The following is a 21,310-nucleotide window of genomic DNA, read 5'->3' on the forward strand; positions in this document are numbered from 1 at the left end:
TGGAAAAAAGGCTTTTCCACCCCTTATGTGCAGAATGCTAGACGATATACACCAATCAGACACTGACGGATGAAGTGTCACACTGATCAGAATCAGAAATACTTTATTGATCCCTGAGGGGAAATTATAATAATATAATAAAGTAGAAGAAGTAAGAGTATGAAAAAAAGTTTGTAAATATAGAGCAATAAATAAGATAAAGTAGAAATTAAATGTGCTCAAGGAGGAACAAGGAAAGTGACAGTCTTTCCCAAGATCTCAATCAGATTGAGCATCTGTGGGGCGTGCTGGTACCCCACCCCAAAACCCACCGGACTCAAAGGATCTGCCGCCAACACCTCAGTACCAGACACCACAGGACACCCCCCAAAGGTCAGAGCGAAGTCCTATCCAAGGAGGCCCATCGAGGATCGGGGGTACCTTTGCGGTACCGGCACGTCCTATGCTCAATCAGATTGGGATTTGGAGTTTTAAGGTCAGGCCTCAAAATTCTCTAAATGCCTAAACGCCTGAGCAGTTTTTGCGGTGTGGCATGGAGCATTGTCCTGCTGAGCGGCCCACTGCCATCCAGGGGTGGAGTTGCCATAAGGTGGAGCACGTCAAGTGGCATCCACATTAATGCCAGGACCAAAGGTTCTCCAGAATAACATTCACTGGAACAAGATGATCAATGTTATTCACTTCACCTGTCAGTTTAAGGTGTACCTTTAAAGTCTTTACTGGTCTTTGGAGGAATTTAAATGTAACAGCATTATGGGAGATATGCAAACAAGTGCAAGAAACCTACTAAAAAGCTATTCCCGTGAAATTAAATGTAAAACCGATTAATATTTTAAAGTTATATACGTAAAAAAAGAAACTAGTCGTGGCTTATTAGAGGTAATATGGAACTACTTGGAGGGAGTGCAGCAGTATGCGCATGCGTCCAGCAGGGGGCAGCAAAGGAGCCATTCCGGTGTTGAGCGTCACAGCGCGCATGCGTACAACAGAAGACAAGTTCCGTTCGTTCACGCGATAAAGAAAGTAGTTGAGAGCGCGCAAACAATATGCCCGCGGCAAAAGTTCAATTCAGTTAACAATAGCGTTACGTTAATATAAGTTTGCGTGCTGTTAACTCGAATTTACGAGTATAAGCGGCTGTGGGAGAGGAAACATGGACATATATAGAGACGAGACGGGTAAGAATACGACTCTTACAAGAAGTTTGTGGCTAGTTTAGCTAACAAGCTAGCGCGCGCTTCCTCGTTGGCAGTTAAGTTAGCTAAATACTGATAAGTCAGTGAATAACTCCGTTGGCTCTGTAACACGATGTAACATTGTATGCTTGTGTGTCTTCCTCTTTTTCAGAGTTTACAGACATCCACATGGTTGTAAGTATACCTTTCATACTGCCTTTAGCTTCTGGGCACACATACCAAACACATTTATGCTAGCGCCCACGTTGGCTCTTGGTTCGTGGGTGGCGATAATGCAACAGCAATACAAGCTAACGTGGATGTGATAGTGCTCTTATCGTGAGGACGTGTCCTTAATGTTGCAGCAGCCGTCGTGTAACCTGTGCTCGAGAGCTGAAAGAATTCATCAGACTAAACTTTGGCCAGTTGTGTTGACTCATGCCTGTTTGGAAACACTGTGGGCAGTGCACGTACTCACTTCCTGTGTATATTGTGCATTTAGAAGTGCGTAGCCACCCTTAGTATTCATACAAAATGAGCCAAACGGTGTTTTAACACAGGACAAGGCGAGTTAGCTTTGCAGCGTTGCAACTGTCTCTGACGTTGGCATGAGCCTGACCATAAAAGGCTTTAAAAACAAGTAGTAAAATCAACCAGTGGAGTGCAGCAAGGATGCAAATGCCAGAATAAAGTGCATTGCACTAATCAAATCTCTATGAGATAAAGGCATGAATCATCTTATCTTAATCTGCAGAGTAAAGAAATGACAAAGCAGCTGCCATTGTTACACTGAAGTAGAACATTGCCCCTGGGGTATTTGCAGTGTGTCCTGTTTGTGGGTTATGTGTTATTTCATTGGGTATATCTGATTTGAACCTACATGTAAAGCTTTGAAACTGATCACTTGTAGTAAGGATCAAAGTTGCGACTTCAAGATACATTGAGGCATGTGAAGCAAACTGTTTTCACCAGAACCCATAACAGATAAAGCACAAAATCCTGTCCTGTGTTGAATGCTACTTTATTTGCACTGGATAGTAGTTATCCTATAATTGGGATGTTGCTACCCTTCACAGCTTTTCTGTGCAGTCTGCTGGTGGCTTGCATGTTTTTCAAAATGCTACAGATTAATGTCAAAAGCATATCATCTCACATGTGATGACATTTAAAGTTACAAATTGTGTAGCTGTAAAACAAACCTGGCACCACTGTAGTTCTCAGTCCTGTACTTAAAAACATTAACCTGACTTTCACTTCCTGATGCTTTGTCTCATATTGTAGCAGACGTGTTTTCCACGTGTGTCTTAAGTTACTGCATAGTTAATGACTCCTCCACAGCAGGTCACTTAGTGTTCTTTACTTTTGTGCCAGTGCAACGAAAGTACTTTGCCGATTTTGATCCAGTGAGTCAGCTTCCCACTGATAAAGAAAAGTGAAACTTAACGATGCAGTGCTTGAGAGCTAACTCACTGCAGCTCGAGGTCACATTCAGTCCTGGCATTGACACACCGCTTTTGACAGCCTTGGGAAAACACCAGTCTTTCTTTTGTTTTCATTACGATGGGGCCAAAATGTAGGTTCAGGTTTCCAGCCTGAAGGTGCTGAGCTCATCAAATGTTTTAGAAACTTATAGGGAACTGACACATCTCTCTCTCTCTCTCTCTCTCTCTCTCTCTCTCTTCTATTCAGCAAAATGTTGCGGATTTGTTTGAGAGTCGTCCTGGTTTTCAAAAGATAGTAAGACTCGGCCTTATTGGTAAGAGGATATGACATTACACATCTTTCACACACTCGTCTGTTTTCAGTGCTTTATTTGTGAAATTGCATTAAACTCAAAGTAAGTCTTTACACATCTTTTCAGGATTTTTAACTTATATAATGTTCTCTTTCCTAGCAAATATGGATTACAATGGCGAGCTAGACATTACAGGTAAGGATGATTATGGAGCTGATGGTTGGGCACATGGTCGTAACAATTTCCATGGATACTCAAGGCTCTCTGACAGGAGTAGTGATAGAGGATTAGGTGGGAGCCGTTCAAGGCTACCCGCCTCTGTTTATCAGCTTCCGCTGCATTACTACGCTTCATCCCGTGAGGTTCCTCTCCCGCCCCCTGTAAAAGCTCCGGCAAAGGAGAGTGTAAGTTCCCATGTATTCTATCTATCTTGTTAAATAAATGGCTGTCTTACAATGTGAAGTGATTCTGCAGGGTCGAGTTGGTTGAAAACTGTGCAATGTTTTGTGGCAACTCTTTTAGGACTCTGAGAGAAGAGCCAGGTTATTAGAAGAAGTGAAAAAAAGCAAAGAAAAGGCTGAGAAGAAGCGCCTTAAGAAACAGGTAAATTCTGCAATCTCTGTTATGAGTTTCATAATAATAACTTTATGTCAAATTGTTGAAATTAAACTTCATTATGTATACTCTTGTCCTACAGAAACGGAAGGAAAGAAAACGTCTTGAGAAGTTGGAGAAGGAAAAACAGAACCCCAAAAGAAATGACGAGGTGATGATCAATGTTTGTTGCAAATGGGAGCCTCCAACAAAAATTCATCAAGTGGCAATCTGTAACTGTTTTTTCTTCTGATTTACAGGAGGAAAAAGATGATGCACAGCAGTCCAAAGCAGAGGAGAGCAAACCAGTTAATGAATCCAAAACCAATAGCAGTCCCAGTGTTAAAAAGTCGCCTTCAGCAAAAGATTCAGACAGCAGTAACAGTAGTGAAGACGAATCCAGTGATGAAGATAGCGACACCAAGAATGACTCGGGTGACTCTGAGGTACCGAGTGCTCATTTTATTGTAACTCATACTTTTATTGTTTCAGGAGTGATGAGCAAAAAGAGTGTTTTTTGTTTAACAAAAAATTACATTGATGTGGCATTTAACCCAATCTTTGTGTGATGTATTGGTACATCTGTAGTTTTGTGTGGACACTTGAAGCTGGAGCCTTTGTCTCCCCCCTCAGGCAGTGAGGGTAATTACTGTCGACACATGCTTATAATGATTGCCTGCAGGTGAGCTCGTCACATTTCCCCCTGCCCCCAGGAGCGCTCACTTCAATACTTTTTGACTTTAATCCTTCCTCTTAACTACGAGTTTCTTTTTTTCTTCTTTTTCTTTATTTCAAACTGTCAACATATATAGCATCAGAAGAAAACATAGGATTAGGAATCACACACAGGGATGATACATTGAGAAAACTAAATGAAAAGCAGTGTCAAACAGAAAAAGACAACCAAAACAAAACTAATTAAACATAAATAAATAAATTAATCTCTCCCCTTTCGCCGTGGCTGGTTGCTGTAAAACGACATCAACACTCCACGATTTTTAAAAAATACGGAGAGCTTCCCCTGGTGGTGATAGACTTCATCAGCATTATATGAACTTGTTTGGCTGAGGCTTAGATGTAACAGATGTTCATATAATATATGAAAGTCCTGCACTCCAGCTTTATAGTGAAAAATATTGTATTTAAAGTTGGGATGAAACGGCTCTGTTTGATTATTGGGCTTTGAAACAGTCTTCCAGACAGCATTGCAACATGGGCTTGTTCTGTTACTCCCTGGTTACCGGGGGGTGACGCAGGGAAACCCAGTGATGTTACTGGTCAAAACTTGACATTATTACTTGAAATTATTTCAGTGTGTGTATCAGCACTTTTTGGATGTTTTCAGCACATCTAAACAATAACGTGAGAATACTGATAACTGTAATTATAATTTTGGTCACCATAATTTTGATATGAATTTGTAATCTAATGTCGCATACTCTGGCTCCATGTGCATTTATTTTAATTTGATGACGTTTTGGCCTCATGATGCTCGGGTTGTGTTGATTGTATATTTTAAATATGATTTTCACACCATTGCATCTTGATTTAAAAGTATGAATTGCGTATGCTGAAGCGTTTCCTATCCTTGTGAATAAGAAGCATTTCAGTATCCTTGTCTCATTCAAAACTTAGGCCAGGACCATTTCTAATATAACGTGTCCACAGTTGCCACCAAGAATTCCAAAATTGCAAAGTATAAGAACATTATTTGTATGAAATATGTGTCCTTTTACAGAAATGTACCTGTATTCAGCCAGTTAGAAGTAACTTGACTTCTGCTCTGTACAACGATACCACTAAAGTGAGTAAGTGTGTCTCTGTTCCTGTTGTTTTCTTTTAAGGAACTCGACATGACGAGTACTTTTGTGAGTAAAGCTGCTCTTATAGCCAGACGTAAATTGGAGCAGAAGCCCAGGCCTGAGAGGAAGGAGAAAAAGAAGAGCCCGATCAAAGAAGAACCTAAAACCGTCTCTGACAAACCTAATGAAGACACAGAGGCTGAAAAGAAGGTAAAGTGTCTTGTCTATAAGTCAGAGTCTCAACAGATGATGATTCCAATGACTACAGATTGACTGTATTACCCTGTCCTTGCCTTTTGGTATTTGGGATGAGATTGCTCATCTTATTTCTCTCTGACAGTCTGAACAGGACTCTGCGGCCCCGAGCAGCCATGCTGTTGAAGATAATATAAAAATAAGTACCGATCTTGCAGGTATGTTTTACCCACCTACTGACAATCTTGATAGACTAGATTGTAAATATTTACTCAAATGTAAATGTCAATGAGGTGTTTATTTAAACTAAAGTTCCTTTTTCTTTTCTAGTTATTGGAAATAAGTTTGCAAGTGCTGGGGACTTTAATATGGCTGTGAAGTATTTCACGGATGCAATTAAGTACAACCCTACAGAGTTTAAGTAAGAACACGTCACTTTACTTACTTTAAAGTACGTTTCCTCACCACTGGTTTTAATGCAGTGTTTTAACTGTCATTTGTGTCGCAGGTTGTTTGGCAATCGTTCCTTCTGTTTTGAAAAGATGCAAGAATATGAGAAGGCGCTGACAGATGCGGAGTTGTCTCTCAGCATGTGTCCAGGCTGGGTTAAAGGCCTGTTTAGGAGGGGCAGAGCTTTGGCAGGTCTAAAGGTAAATGGTGAAATCAAGTCTGCACCACTCATAAATGCCCTGTTGTACATGTCATGCAGGAGTTTATTCTGCTGTTGTGTGGGATGTAGGCTAACCGTGGTGTATATCACCTTAAATATGATCCTCATAACGTTTCAGTTACCGAGACTAACTGCTAAGTTAAAGTCATTCTTCATCAGTGTTTACATTGTGCTGTTTGCCCCCAGTATTTCAGGTTGGGATGACTTTGTGATCACTTTGGCCTTGTTGCAACACCACTGAATTAATTCCAAGTGTCATTGAGCCGTGCAGGGTCACATTATTTACTCAGACTTGTTTTGACTAGCTGTTGCTGTAAACATTAATAACTGGGCTGATTAGCCCAGCAGCATGACATTCAATGAGCCTGAACTTTGATTTAGTGCTGCTGTAGCTGTTGGCATGCCTTCATTTTTTTCCTTTTCTTCTTCTTCCAGAGGTATGTAGAGGCTGGCCAGGCCTTCAAGGAGGTTCTCAAACTGGACAGTTCATGTGCTGAAGCCGCCCAGGAACTGATGAGGGTGCAGATAACACAACTTATGGTGTGTAACAGGAACACTTCTGTGTTGGTTTCAAAATGGTGTCAAAATAGTTCAGTACTCGTTTATTATAATGCATTTATGACTTATAGTCATCACCCAAAAAGCAATGTGAAGAAATTACTGGCACCAATATTGTTTCCCATTGAAAAGACTGTGATGTGTTAAGTATTGCAGGAACATTGATTGATAAACATTCACTGACAGTGTTTTAACTTTGAGTTCTGTGTTTTGTTTCAGGAGTATGGTTTCACTCGGGAGCAGAGCTCAAATGCTTTAATTATTCACGGGACAGTAGAAAAGGCAATAGAAGTGCTGTCCAAATTAAACCATCGATCAGGTGAGTGTCGACCTTTCTGTGATTTTTATCAACAAGGATCAGATTTAATTCAAAGAAAATTAAAATTCCACATTGTTTTGTTGTGCTTACCTGTGTAGAGGAGTGTTGCAGCTTCAGTTGAGAGAGCTTGCTTGTTTTTGGCACTGACTGGCTCCAGTTACTATTTTAAGTATCTACAGAGATAGATCTTTTTGGTAGAGAGTGAGATTCTTTTTGTTTAACCAGAAACAGCCTTGAAATCACTATCACCAAAGCCACCAGGCCCATTTAAATAAACATTAATCTTATTGTTGTGGAACACACTTCATTCATAGTTGATAGAAATACAATAAGTCACAGACTGTTTTAGTTTGTGTCCCCACTCCCCCACTTAATTAGCAATTAGCAATGGTGATTTGGTGATCTCACTCTTTAATGAAATGGTCTGCCTCTGTAGGGATGCACCAAAACGGATTTTTTCAACCCATACCTTTAATTACCTGCTTCTCATGGCCGATAACCGATAATGTCACATTTTTGCATTCTAAAAAGAAGCGTATAACCTGTAGTTCAAGCACACCTGAGGGCAAGAAAGGCTAGAATGTAAAGAAAATATGGCTGATTTAATATTCCATATCCCTGGCCTAACCAAATCAAACTGACATCACTATCACTAACACAACAGAAACAAAGAACAGTTCTGACTCTTCATACCTGCCAACATTAGGCCTACCCTCGGTGCCCTGCCCCCGTTTAACCCTACACTACAGATGAACATGATAAATACAAGGATGTGAAAGTAAAATGCCTTTTTATTAGTATTACATTTGTAGTTAACAGTAAGAGAGAAAGAGATGATGAAGCCCAGTTTCGCTGTGTAACTCTAATAATTATCAGTAAAGTGTGTAAACTACCAACAGAGTGGAGTCTCTACTGACAGAGCCACTGACTGCTGACTCATATGAACATCGGCAGGTCTGCGTTACATCTGGCCACGCTGCATTTTTATGGACACACCCAGGTGCAGTCTCACTGTCCCATGATACACTAGCCTACAGCTACCAAGTAGAATATCTGAGCTATTAATTCACCTCACACACTCAACTCACACAAACAAGCAGTTGTGTCTCACAACACAAGAGACAATGATACAAATCGCTAACTGTAGCATCAAATGTCTAGCAGTTCAAAGTTGAGCCTTTTAAAAGCTTAGTGTTGGATGTTAGCTGCCGCTGCTGCTAATGAGCTTGTGCTAATACTGTGGAAGCGGTCCTTCAGCGCTGTGTGTAACCTGTGTCAGGCGGTTGGAGATCAGACCCCCAGCGCAGTCCTGTTGTCTTCCGCTGGAACTGTGAAAGACGTCCACACCGCGACATGTTTTGCCCTCTAGACAGTGCGCTGTGGTTTTTGTTGCTCTTCTTTTCTGTGTTTATTGGTGGCTTACAAAAAGTTTAAAGATAGATGTACCGCCACCCACTGTATCAGATGTGTAGATGGTGCCCTTGTTAAGTTACTGAACGCGGTCTGGCTTCTTATTATCAGCGCAGTTTATGGTCTATAATTTTGTCGGTGAAGATTCTCAGTCATCCAGGTCGTGGTAATATTAAGTGCTATATCGTAGGCAACTGGACTTGTTTGTGTTTCCTGCGTTTAATTCAGTTGTCCCATTGTCAGTCCAATATATATTGTGCATCCCTAATCCTTTCCATAAATTGTCAGACACTTGGCAAAAACAAGATCTTTTAGTGGATGTACATATTGAACATTCTAACATGCAGCGATTGCAGCCTGGTTTGCCGCTGTCGGCTGCAGCGGTCACATACTTGACCCATTAAAAATGTTGTCTCCATCGGTCACTTGACACAAAAACATGAAAAAAATAGGGTCCGGGTGGGAAAATACCAAACATACCCTTTAATAGCATGTGTATGTTTGTTTGTACACTGTATAAATGTCTGACATTTGTTGTCTGTTTTTAGGAGCTATTCAAAATGGCCCTCTCCAACCAGCTCAAGTCGCAAATGTCACCGGAGTCTCTCCAGTCCTGTCTGCCAACACAGTCCCTCCTCATCTTCCTCATCCTCATCAGCCCATGGATGCACCAAAAACAGCATTTAAGAACAAACCTTTAGGCCCAGTCCAGAATATGTCGAATGTCCAGAGTAAACCAAAGCCCACTCTTGATCAGGCCACCAAGACCAACAATGAAGGCAGTAACCCACCACAGTGAGTACAGGTTCAGTCACACTGCAGTGTTGACATGTTGAGGTGTTTTATTATGATAGGAATCACTTAATACCAAGACTTTACCAGAATATTTAGCTACATTGATCATTTTAAAAATATGGTCACATCTCAGACTTTGAGTCAAGTTTCCTTAGGTTGGAATATTTGCCCCTCCGTCGGTTTCCAGGCTTTGAAAGTATCCATCGTTTTCTCTGAGGATACATTTGGCAGTGGCAGCATATCAAATTAATTTGATTATCTTGATGTTTTTTGGTGCAATGAGTTAAATGTCAACTGTGACGTAATGAGTTGCACCATATGCACACATGCTATAGTTTTCGGGACTGACTCCAGGTGTCTTTGCCTGTCTTCAGGTAACTAGCTTGCACCTGGTTTGTGTTTGTCTTATGGCAGTTGTCTGCAGATATCAGGAAACACAAACAGGAGGAGATGAGTTGGTGTGAATGTTCCTGTTCTCGCTGCGAACTGATAATTAAAGTGGATGTCTGTTGTCTGCTCAGTTGAAACATCTGGTACTAACGGTACACAGCTGTGTGGGATACGTGTGTGTTGAATGTGCGTAGCAGGTGGTGCAGATCTGTTGATTCTAACTATCTTGCTCATGGAGTCTTAATGAGTCTTACGATGTTTCAATCATGTTTTAGTCTAGTTGCATGTTGCAGAATAAATTTTCTCCAAGCTTGGAAAAAATATCACACAGCTCTGTAATACGTAGTACAGAAGACAGATCCAGTTCCCTACTTGTTGTATGATCGATGCAGGCGTAACTAAAGGTACTTTAATGAGCTTTGATTTGGTGCTGTATACTGGTTGCACTATCAGTGCTTGTCCTGTGTGAAGGGTAAAAGGTCTGCTGTTTTATATGTGGGGGGGTGTTTACTGATTATGACATTTAGCAAGAGAGAGCTGTGTCCTCTTCTCCACTCAATACAGCCAGACACCTTAAGGCAGTAGTTGGTAACTTAATGAAAATAACTTGAAACTGTTACTGTATCCACACAGTACACAAGACAGATAGTCTGTGGGGGAAAAAGTTACCAACTACAGCTTTTAATTTTTGAAATATTTAAACTTTGCCTTCACATCAATTACCAAGCATCACGGATACCACTGTCAACCGGTATAAATGAAGGTCAATTGGGTGATTAGTTCTGGTATTGGACATGCTTGATTAGAGACAGTATACTTATGGTTATTGCTTCTCCTCTAATTAGTCGGTATATTCTAAAACAGCAGAAAATCATTGGCTGCTTTGATGCAGCAGACTTTGTTATGAAGATGTTTTTACCTGCAAGATGGTTTCTCACATAGGTTGTGTCACACATCATCTGTCGCCTTTAATTCCTTCTCTTCAATTAATCCATCCTTTGTTTCAACAGGGAGCTGTTTCCAGTTTGGGTGGGAAACTTGTTTCACCCAGTAACTGAGTCCATGATAACCAATGTGTTTAACAAGTAAGAGAGTGCTGGTTTCATTTTAGTCAGACACCAAACCTGTTTTTTTTTAAATGTTGTTTCCATAGTTCAGCCTTTGTAGTCAGATATTTGAGGTGCGTAGTATGTGTGGACTCACACTGGTCTTCTCTTGCAGGGTTGGGTTCGTCTATAGTGTGAAGCTTCTGATTTACAGACGGTGTGCTTTCGTGAACTTTACAAAACAAGAGCATTGTGATGAAGCAATCAGACGCTTTCATGTAAGTACACCCTGAACTCTGTGGTAATTGGAGCCCATTAGTCAGACTGCCTACTCCAGCTGCACGTCAAGGATATTGTAATTTGGTGGCAGACATTTTGTTTTCGTTGTAAATTGCACTTTGCCATTCCTGTGTACTTTTTCTGCTATCATGGTGTCTATTTCTGCAGTCAGTCTCCCTTTAAGCCCCATTCAGCAGTACATACAGCTCTAAATCTTGAACACTATCAAGTGTACAGTTGTGGCAAGAATCAAAACAAACACTGGCAGTCAGATTCATTTTTATTGTGGGCAAAATCTCATCAGAAAGTCACAATCAGTTGTTCTGAAAGACTCCTGAAACATTTATTGCATTTTACTTGTTCAACCAAGAAAGTTTCATCTTTTAATTTAGCTACAAACACCCAGTACATTAGTCCTAATGAGTTCTGCTATCTGTTCCCTCTTAATGATTCTGCTCTCTTGAATTTGGTCCCAAACACAAATTATTGCTCCCTCTGCTACATGTAGACAATGAGAAGTCAGGACAATGCATCTGCTATCCTCTCGGCCACTGATATTCACTCCAATAAAAGAGTTTTCGGTGGTCTTTGTTTACTTCTTCAGGGCTATGAGCTGAATGGCATGAAGATCGCTGTGAGGTATCCAGACAGGATTCCTTCAGGCATGGGCATTTCCAGAGCTGCTCTCAAAGCTGACGACCTGCAAGATGAGAATATGAGGTGAGTGTTTCTATAGCCAACATTTTAAAGGAAATCTTCTTTGCTTTCTTCTCTGGAGTTTGATGAGAAGGTTGACGAAGAACATAATCAGTTAACTGTAGAGAATATTTTTGACCAGTTATGCATGTTGCTCTATAGGTAACTTAAGCTATTTTTCAGTTTATTGCACTTTACACTATTTGGGTCTGGTGGGTGCTAGCTAGCGGTGGCGCTCATTCTGCAGTTACTGCTAGTAACACTGTCCTGACCCAAAAGTGTTACATATATTGAAATATTGTGCCCATTCTCTGGTCTCACCCCGGTTGTTGGCAATGCAAAGCAGCCAAGGCTAACGTTAGCTAACCTGTGGAGACCATAGGGTGGCAACTATATTTCTGCATGTTATTGCAGCTAGCCGGCTGTCTGTCAGCAAGAAAACTTTGCCACCTCTCAATGGACAGCATTTTAAAATGTGGCACTACAGCTCACTGAGTCAGTGGAGTGCCAGACTACAAAGAAAGGCCTCTTATATTTGACATCATAAGGGTTTCAGCTCTTAGGGCTATAAACCTTTAAATACTTTAAATCTTGGCCTAGCACTGTCAGTTTTGGTTAATTTTTTAAGGAAAAAAACATGGCATACAGGAGGCCTTTCCTTCTAGTCCGGCACTACAGTGACTCAGTGAGCTTAAGTGCTGCATTTTAAAGTGCAGTCCATTCGAGGTGGTTAATTGTTCTGTGATGTAAGCGTCTTGCATTTTATTATGGTTTCTGTTAACTTGCTGACAGACAGCCGGCTAGCTGCATTAACATGCAGAAATATAGCCTTCACTGGTTAGCTAACGTCAGCATTGGCTGTTCCGCAATATGCACCACCCGAGTCAGGTAGGAGCTAGCTAAAGGTGTAGCTCATTCTGCAATTATTACTAGTAACGCCACTCTGTGGCGGGACAGCGTTGGTGCAAAAACATCATGGCCAACCTCTTGCCCCAGGTTGCCCCAGTGAGCAAGCGGCTTCATTTTGAGCTTCAAAACTCCCTTAGCATTGTTAACTATGTTAGCGCCACTGACTGTGCTGACACTGCAAGTGGCGCTAAAAGTAGTTAAAATGCTAAGGGAGGGTTGTGGCCCAAAATGTGACTGCTTACTCACTGGGGAGACCAGAAAGTGTCCACAATGTTTCCACAGTCACGCTGTTGGATCAGGACGGCATTTCAAGCGCCGAATTAGCTTCCACCAGACCCAGGTGATGTGCAGTACAGTAAACTGAGAAGCAGCAAAATTAACCTATAGATAAACAAGCCAACCAGGCAAAAAAAATTCCCAGCAGTTAACTCATTAATGGTCAGCCATTGATGTCTGTAAGCTAAGTTTATCATCCTTATTTCATATTTAACACAGGCTGTCAATGTTTTCTTCCAACTCCTGCCAAGAAAGTGATGAAGCATTTTTCTTCACAAACTGCTGGAAGCACCCACAAGTCCAAACTCAAGGAAAAGATTTGTTCTGACTTCAGGCAAATCAGATCTTGAAGGCTGACTGTCCACACTGTTATTTGCAAGTGATAATGTCAGATTTGTGTGTTCTACAACATAGGCGTCAGTAGCTATGTACCAACTCAGCTTTCCAGCGTGAAATCAAGAGAAGTGGATGTCCATCATTTCACCCTCAAAACAATTTGCTTTGGCGTCCAACCACAGCTGTTGTTCCTGATGTTGTTCTTGTGTGTTGTGTTCAAAGTCGCTTTGATATCTGATTTGAAGCTCATTTTAAACCACCTCCAAATGTTGTTTGCCTGAATGTCCTTCTGTTTCAAATCTGATCAAATTGTGTTTGGAGGTGATTTGAAATGCAATTCCAATCTGATTTCTACAGATGCATCTCAGTCCTGAGGCTCTGGCTGCTCAAATCAGATTTTAAATTGTCAGTGAATGCAACACACAAGGGTGACAGAAGTGCTGAGCAGATCCATGCTGCTACTAGCAGAGTGTTTAAGAGGACAGCAGTCCATGGACAGACGGCAAAATAAATTGTCAAGAGGGCGAAATGATGTGCCTCCATCTCTCATTCTTCTATGTATAAAAGCCGCATCACCAGTGTTGCTACGTAGTTACTGACACCCATGTCCCTACAACAGCAACCTACGCAGATAGGTTGGACACACAAATCCCATCCGATTCCTTTTAAAATAACAGTGTGTACGCTCAGTCTGTCTTCATCAGATTTGTTTCTCAAATCTGATCTGCCTGCAGTGTGCATGCAGCCTTTGATCTGTGCTGTGTTTGAAGTGAAACACTGCACAGATCTAAGTGTGGACAAATCTCTTCTATCAGAGAGGTGTAGATTAAAATCATTTTGGAGGGCGTAGTTTGTGGTGCATTGCTTTATACTGACAGGTGTTTCTGTTGTTATATCCATCCCATTTATGTCAGTGAGATCAGGCTACATCACAGGGAAAACCTCTGTATACAACAAATTACATCCTCCAAAATGAACACCTCAGTTTAACAGAAACTTAACATTATAGCTGTAACCTTCATTATGGCCGGATTGTTTTATAAGGCTGCGTTAAAACACCCTTTAGACAGCACTAGTTTCAGTTAAGTGGACAAAAACTATCTCTCCCAACTATGTGTCAATGACTCACGTCTCATCTGATCCGTTGGTTACAGGCACAATGAGTACGCTGGAAGCCGAAGACCTTTTCGCCCTTACAGACACGTCCCAGACTTCGGAGGCAACGACAAGTACTGAAAGGAAACAAGACCCCTCTGAACAGGGTCCCCTAAATAAAAGCAGAATCATTCACACTGTCCAGTGCTAATTAATCCCAAATATCGACAGGGTTTTATCAGTATTTCTAGTGGACCACAGAAACAATGCTGAATTGGTAGAAGTATTAGCCACTGAAAAATTACTTCCACTGTTTAAAACTGATTATTTTTTATATTTTTTTGAACAAAGGTAAAAACTTCAGAGGTTTATGCAAGTTGATGAGTCCAGATATTAACTAAGAATGTTTATGTCAAGATTGTTAAAGCCTGACAAATGTACTGGAGGTTGATATTGGTATATATTTTAAATGTCAGTATACAAAGAAATCTGTTAAAATTTACATATTTCTCTTGCAATTTAGTTTTTAAACTGAGAACGTATTCTATCCAGCAGACTCTTAAGTTTACAGAAGTCTGCAGTATATTACAGCTGAGCAAAATGAAAACAAGGTGTTCAAAATATGGTACATTAATGAGTGCCAAAGTAATCATGTTTAATTAATGCCTGAGATGTTTTTATTCCTGAATTGTGGTATTAGCATTAGGCTCTGAAAACAATCAAAGTTTACTCAGTCCTTTAATTTCTTATTAGTGATGTTAACCTTATTTATATATTATGGACTTAATAAGGAATTACAAGAGCCTCACATGTACGGCCTTACCTAAACCATCTATATTCAGATTATTATTCACTATAAATTGCACCTTTATGTCTTGCTTTAAACAAACCTTGCAATCCTCTTTAATGGAGCAGGGGTTATTTTTGTTGCACATTTAATTACTGTTTATTGTTTGTGGTTCATTTTTAATCCATGAGATGACTTTACAGTTGGTCATTGGTGGTTGATTATGGGCGCTTATGTCTTATTTTTGTGTCATTCAGATGCCTTCATTAACTGCGGCGTTTGTTTTCTTAATTCAGTTATTAAAGATTGTTTGATATTCTGATTTCCAGTCTCATTATTTCAACATGTACTTTGACCACTAGGAGGCTCAAAATACAGATGTGCTGTTGACTCAGTAAATTATGTGTCAAATTAAAATGTTTCAAGCTGAATCTAATCAGAAGCTGCCATGTGTCCTTGTGTTAATTATACATAAGATAGCTGGGAATGTTTCTGCTATAAAGGATGGTAAATCAGAAACTTAATTTAAGAGTGATGGCTTTCTGTGGTAAAATGTTCCACATGAGCACAGTATAAACTAAACAAAATGCATTAACAGTAGATTTTGACACTACCACTTTATGAAATGCTGCCTAACGTTTTAGTTGATGTACTTCAGTGGTAAATATTCCCAAACAATTCATTACTATTATTGCAAGAAATTAAATGATGGTAAAATAACTGATTTACAGTGGAACCTGGGGACAGTAGTCCTCTTTGTCCAGGTAGTTATTGAGGGGGGGGATCAGAGCTGATTGTATTTGAGGTCTACAAGCCAGTAGATGGCAGCACAAGCTATGTATTAAACTTGAAGACAACTCCTATTACAGCACAACTTTGTGACAGATTAATGTGATAAACATACCGTCATGGCACATTGAGATGAAGTCCTGAGCTGCACGCACTGCACGTCTGACCTCTGCAGCACCTGGAACAAAAGCACAAACACTGAGTACCAGTCATCACTATAATTTGATGTACAGGGTTTCTCCAGCTTAATGTGAAACTGAACTAATGAAGAGTGGCGCTGGTAAATACTCCACACTATAGGTTTGTGTACTTTGTGCTAATGACGTTTCCCTGCAGCCTCAATTTTGACAGTGTTCACTTCATTATGTGGGCGACTGTACATAGCCTGCATTATCTAACAGCACTAAGGCGACCACTGTGCTCATAATTGGGAGATAATACATGATACATAATGCAGACATGTTTTACATGAAGGCACATCAGTAGAACATGTGTTGCTTGGATAAATTAAGATGCAGTCAAGACATTTCTGCCCTGAACATCTTGAAAATGTACCTGTTTGTGCAGCTTTTGATGACGTAACATCAACCATGAGGCAATCTGTGGACTGAGAGTGATATCATCAGTAAAGTATAATAGGACACAAGGCTGGCATCTTAACAGTATGACCACACCTAAATTACAACATTAACCCAACTCGTTCCTACTTTTTTCAAAACTCAACTGAGATGACATCATAATAAGGAACATTCCCCACTAATTAATGTTCTTCACATGCTGGGAATGAAAGACTGGATTATTTTTTTCATGAATAAAACTCAGCATGTCACTCATCTTATGAACCTGACAAGTGTGGTCCACACAGAGTAACACAAACACATTCCTTTCCCAGGATCAAACTCATATATGCATTTAAGGCATGAATCCAAAACAGCCGCAGTCTCTGAGGCTTTAAGCATCTGGTGCCTGCTGGAACCAAATAAATGTTTCAACACCATCGGAAATTCAAAAAAGGAGGTATTTAGCCGGCAGCAAAAACATTCAATTCCCAGGCGTGAACTGATTATTGAATTTCTACTCCACCTTTCACCTGTCATGCTACTTGCTTAATATGGGGTTTATGTTTTACTGCTGGTGGAGGGGAGTAAATTATTAGCTGGGAGATGTGACGCTACTTTCTAAAAAATTTGTAAAATACAAGTTTTAAAGCATGCTTCTGAATCAGCTCCCAGTGTGATCCACTGCAATCACTAACTTTAGCTAACAGCACTAACACTGACAACAGGCTGTGAATTGCTTGACACTCGCTAGGTGTGACTAGTTGGCAGGTGACAAGTAGGTTTCTACGAATTGTCATTATTGTCCTGACAGATACTTGTTAAGGGAGTGCAGTGTGGCGCAGTAGCCAACTAGTAAGCTATTATTGACAGTTAAAGTATTGAAATCATATGTATATAACAGAATTTTGATAATTTTGTAGCATACTATACTATGATGTTTCTAATGACATACTTTACTATGACTTTTTTTCTGACCTTTTCAGTGGCACACTGTACTAGACCATTTTGTAGCATACCAATCCATGGCTTTCTTCAGGCTTATTTTGGGGAAATATTTATGGCTATGACTTTATTATAGCATACTATTCTATGACTTTCTTCCAACTTTTGATAGCATACTATACTATGACTTTTTTCGTGACATTTTTGATGGCATACTATACCAGAGATATTGGATGAAGCGAGATACCCTACTCAGCTCACTTCCTGATTCAGTGACGTCAGCGCCACGCCCCCGTAGGAGACCTGCGGCAGCTCTGAATGTATTGTCGTCAATGAGGAAAATGAACGTGATCACAATTTATGGTCAATTCTTTCGCCCTATAGTCACTAAAGTAAATATTGGGTTCATTTTCCACAAGCCACACATCTTCCCAATATTCTGACACTAAAGCTGCATTTTTCATCCGCACAGATCAAGACAAAGTTAACTTCATTTGAGCCCTGTCTGTCTCAGAAAACAAGTTCTCGCGAAAGAACAGGCTCTGATTGGAGGGAGAGCTAACCATGCCCACTTAGGAGACAGGAAGAGTAACCGTTTTCTTAAACATTGGATAAGCCTACAGTTGGGTATCTCCCTTCATCCAATATCTCTGACTATACCGTGACTTTTTTCGTGACATTTTTGATGGCATACTATACTATGATGTTTTTAGGACATTTTTGATGGCATACTATACTACAGGGGTTGCGTTAACCGGATATTCTCGGTCATTGACCGTTTTTTTTTACAACAATAACCGGAAAATCTGAAGGCCGTCGGTCATTTTGACCGGTTGCAATTGCTACCCCTGCCCACTTGGCGGCGGAGTGCACAGTCAGTGGTTTAAGTGGCTGACGTTTTCACACTGCAGAGAAAAAGTCATTCATCTGCTTCATGTAGCCAGAGATACTGGATTGTTGACATAACGCCCTGAACACACCGGATGCGGAACTGAAGCACGGCGCCCAGCAGCGGAGGCAGTTTTCAGTCAGCGCCCATGTTAACCTATTTGACTGTCCACACAGGCTGCTGAGCAGAGCAGAGCGCCCGCGGAGGCAGCGCTTCAGTTCGGCGTCTGGTCTATTTTTCACGGGAGCCGCGAGCGCTTCTGTCAAGCTGGATAGAGCAGATCGTACCAAACAGGAAGTCGGACACAGAAAAGACGAGCGAATCCAGCCAATTTTCAAAATAAAATAGCACGTACTGTGGAACGTGAGGAGAAAATACCGTGTTTATAATTTAAAATAACAGCAATTAACGAGTGCATAACCGAACACATTTTTCAATACCCTAATCACTTCATTACAATTTTAATTTTGTGTCACCGAGCCTACAGACATAACTACATAACGCCCTGGACACACCGGACGCGTTAGTGACGCGTTAGTGCCATCCGGTGTGTCCAGGGCGAAGCCTGATGGCATGGGTGTGTGCATGTCTGTTCATCTTTTCGTTCATGTCCTTATTAATGCACACTTTATAACTTGCTTGTTGGATTTATTAAAAACGAACGAATGAAAACTAAATGTCTTTGAATATCTTTATTATAATTTAAAAACGAAAATTAAAATGACCGATAAAAATCGATTATGACCGGATTTTTATGACCCTGTCGGTCAAAATGACCGGCGACGAAAAAGTCTAGCACAACGTCTGCTATACTATGACTTTTTTCGTGACTTTCTTGATAGCATACTATACTATGACTTTTTTTTATGACATTTCTGATGGCATACTATACCATGACTTTTTTCGTGACTTTCTTGATGTCATACTATACTATGACTTTTTTATGACATTTTTGATGTCATACTATACTATGACTTTTTTTATGACATTTCTGATGGCATACTATACTATGACTTTTTTTTTATGACATTTCTGATGGCATACTATACCATGACTTTTTTCGTGACTTTCTTGATGTCATACTTACTATACTATGACTTTTTTATGACATTTTTGACGTCATACTATACTATGACTTTTTTAGGACATTTTTGATGGCATACTATACTATGACTTTTTTTATGACATTTTTGATGGCATACTATACTATGACTTTTTTCGTGACTTTCTTGATGTCATACTATACTATGACTTTTTTAGGACATTTTTGATGGCATACTATACTATGACTTTTTTTTATGACATTTCTGATGGCATACTATACTATGACTTTTTTTATGACATTTCTGATGGCATACTATACTATGACTTTTTTTATGACATTTCTGATGGCATACTATATCATGACTTTTTTCATGACTTTCTTGATGTCATACTATACTATGACTTTTTTAGGACATTTTTGATGGCATACTATACTATGACTTTTTTTTAGGACATTTTTGATGGCATACTATACTATGACTTTTTTAGGACATTTTTGATGGCATACTATGCCATGACTTTTTTTTAGGACATTTTTGATGGCATACTATACTATGACTTTTTTAGGACATTTTTGATGGCATACTATACTATGACTTTTTTATGACATTTTTGATGGCATCCTATACTATGACGTTTTTATGACATTTTTGATGGCATACTATACTATGACGTTTTTATGACATTTTTGATGGCATACTATACTATGACTTTTTTTAGGACATTTTTGATGGCATACTATGCCATGACTTTTTTTTAGGACATTTTTGATGGCATACTATACTATGACTTTTTTAGGACATTTTTGATGGCATACTATACTATGACTTTTTTTTATGACATTTCTGATGGCATACTATACTATGACTTTTTTTATGACATTTCTGATGGCATACTATATCATGACTTTTTTCATGACTTTCTTGATGTCATACTATACTATGACTTTTTTAGGACATTTTTGATGGCATACTATACTATGACTTTTTTTTAGGACATTTTTGATGGCATACTATACTATGACTTTTTTAGGACATTTTTGATGGCATACTATGCCATGACTTTTTTTTAGGACATTTTTGATGGCATACTATACTATGACTTTTTTAGGACATTTTTGATGGCATACTATACTATGACTTTTTTATGACATTTTTGATGGCATCCTATACTATGACGTTTTTATGACATTTTTGATGGCATACTATACTATGACGTTTTTATGACATTTTTGATGGCATACTATACTATGACTTTTTTTAGGACATTTTTGATGGCATACTATGCCATGACTTTTTTTTAGGACATTTTTGATGGCATACTATACTATGACTTTTTTAGGACATTTTTGATGGCATACTATACTATGACTTTTTTATGACATTTTTGATGGCATACTATACTATGACGTTTTTATGACATTTTTGATGGCATCCTATACTATGACGTTTTTATGACATTTTTGATGGCATACTATACCATGATTTTTTTCGGCACATTTTTGATGGCATACTATACCATGACTTTTTTCGGCACATTTTTGATGGCATACTACAGTATACGTTTTCAATTACATTTTTTTTACCATGACTTTTCAATAGCATTCTATATCAATTATACATGACATAAAAATGCCAAAAAGTCATATGTTGAAGCATATGCAATAAAAATGGCAAAGTCTCTGAAAATGTTATTTTAAAAAATCATGGTATACTATGTCATAAAAATCATCTTACAAGTCATAATATAGCATCCTTAGTACCGTTATAACCCTGGATCATTGTATTAATTTTCCTTGATCTGTCTGTTGTGATGTCTCAGATCTGTCTCTTCTCTTCTCTCCCTCAGAGTGTGTGCATGTGTGGGTGTGGATGGGTGATGAACACCAGGTGGTGATTGCTAACTGGTTCGCTTGAAAAGATTGCTGTCACTGGATTGGTCCAACAGCTGACATTAGTCTTTTTAAAATGCAGCTGATAGAAGCCCTTCCCTCCTTCACCTCTACCACTGACGACAAAT

At 39.5% G+C, this 21,310-nt stretch overlaps 1 protein-coding gene and 1 long non-coding RNA gene across 2 annotated transcripts; one reads left to right on the forward strand and one right to left on the reverse strand.

The window, feature by feature from the left end:
- Positions 1–1,017: 1,017 nt before the first annotated feature.
- Positions 1,018–15,389, forward strand: LOC117245768 (uncharacterized). The gene is made up of 18 exons (XM_033609256.2): positions 1,018–1,178; positions 1,348–1,370; positions 2,865–2,931; positions 3,070–3,314; positions 3,433–3,513; positions 3,608–3,676; positions 3,765–3,950; positions 5,349–5,516; positions 5,647–5,719; positions 5,832–5,922; positions 6,010–6,151; positions 6,607–6,711; positions 6,949–7,048; positions 9,007–9,253; positions 10,654–10,728; positions 10,865–10,967; positions 11,573–11,688; positions 14,340–15,389. The coding sequence occupies exons 1-18, from the start codon at positions 1,154–1,156 to the stop codon at positions 14,419–14,421; spliced, it is 1,998 nt and encodes a 665-aa protein (XP_033465147.1). The 5' UTR covers positions 1,018–1,153; the 3' UTR covers positions 14,422–15,389.
- Positions 11,233–14,416, reverse strand: LOC144459954 (uncharacterized). The gene is made up of 2 exons (XR_013488670.1): positions 14,315–14,416; positions 11,233–11,668 (listed from the first exon to the last, which is right to left on the reverse strand). It is a non-coding gene; the product is annotated as an uncharacterized LOC144459954 (long non-coding RNA).
- Positions 15,390–21,310: the final 5,921 nt, after the last annotated feature.

The sequence above is a fragment of the Epinephelus lanceolatus genome, chromosome 22 (assembly GCF_041903045.1).
Source record: "Epinephelus lanceolatus isolate andai-2023 chromosome 22, ASM4190304v1, whole genome shotgun sequence".
NCBI lineage: Eukaryota > Metazoa > Chordata > Actinopteri > Perciformes > Serranidae > Epinephelus > Epinephelus lanceolatus.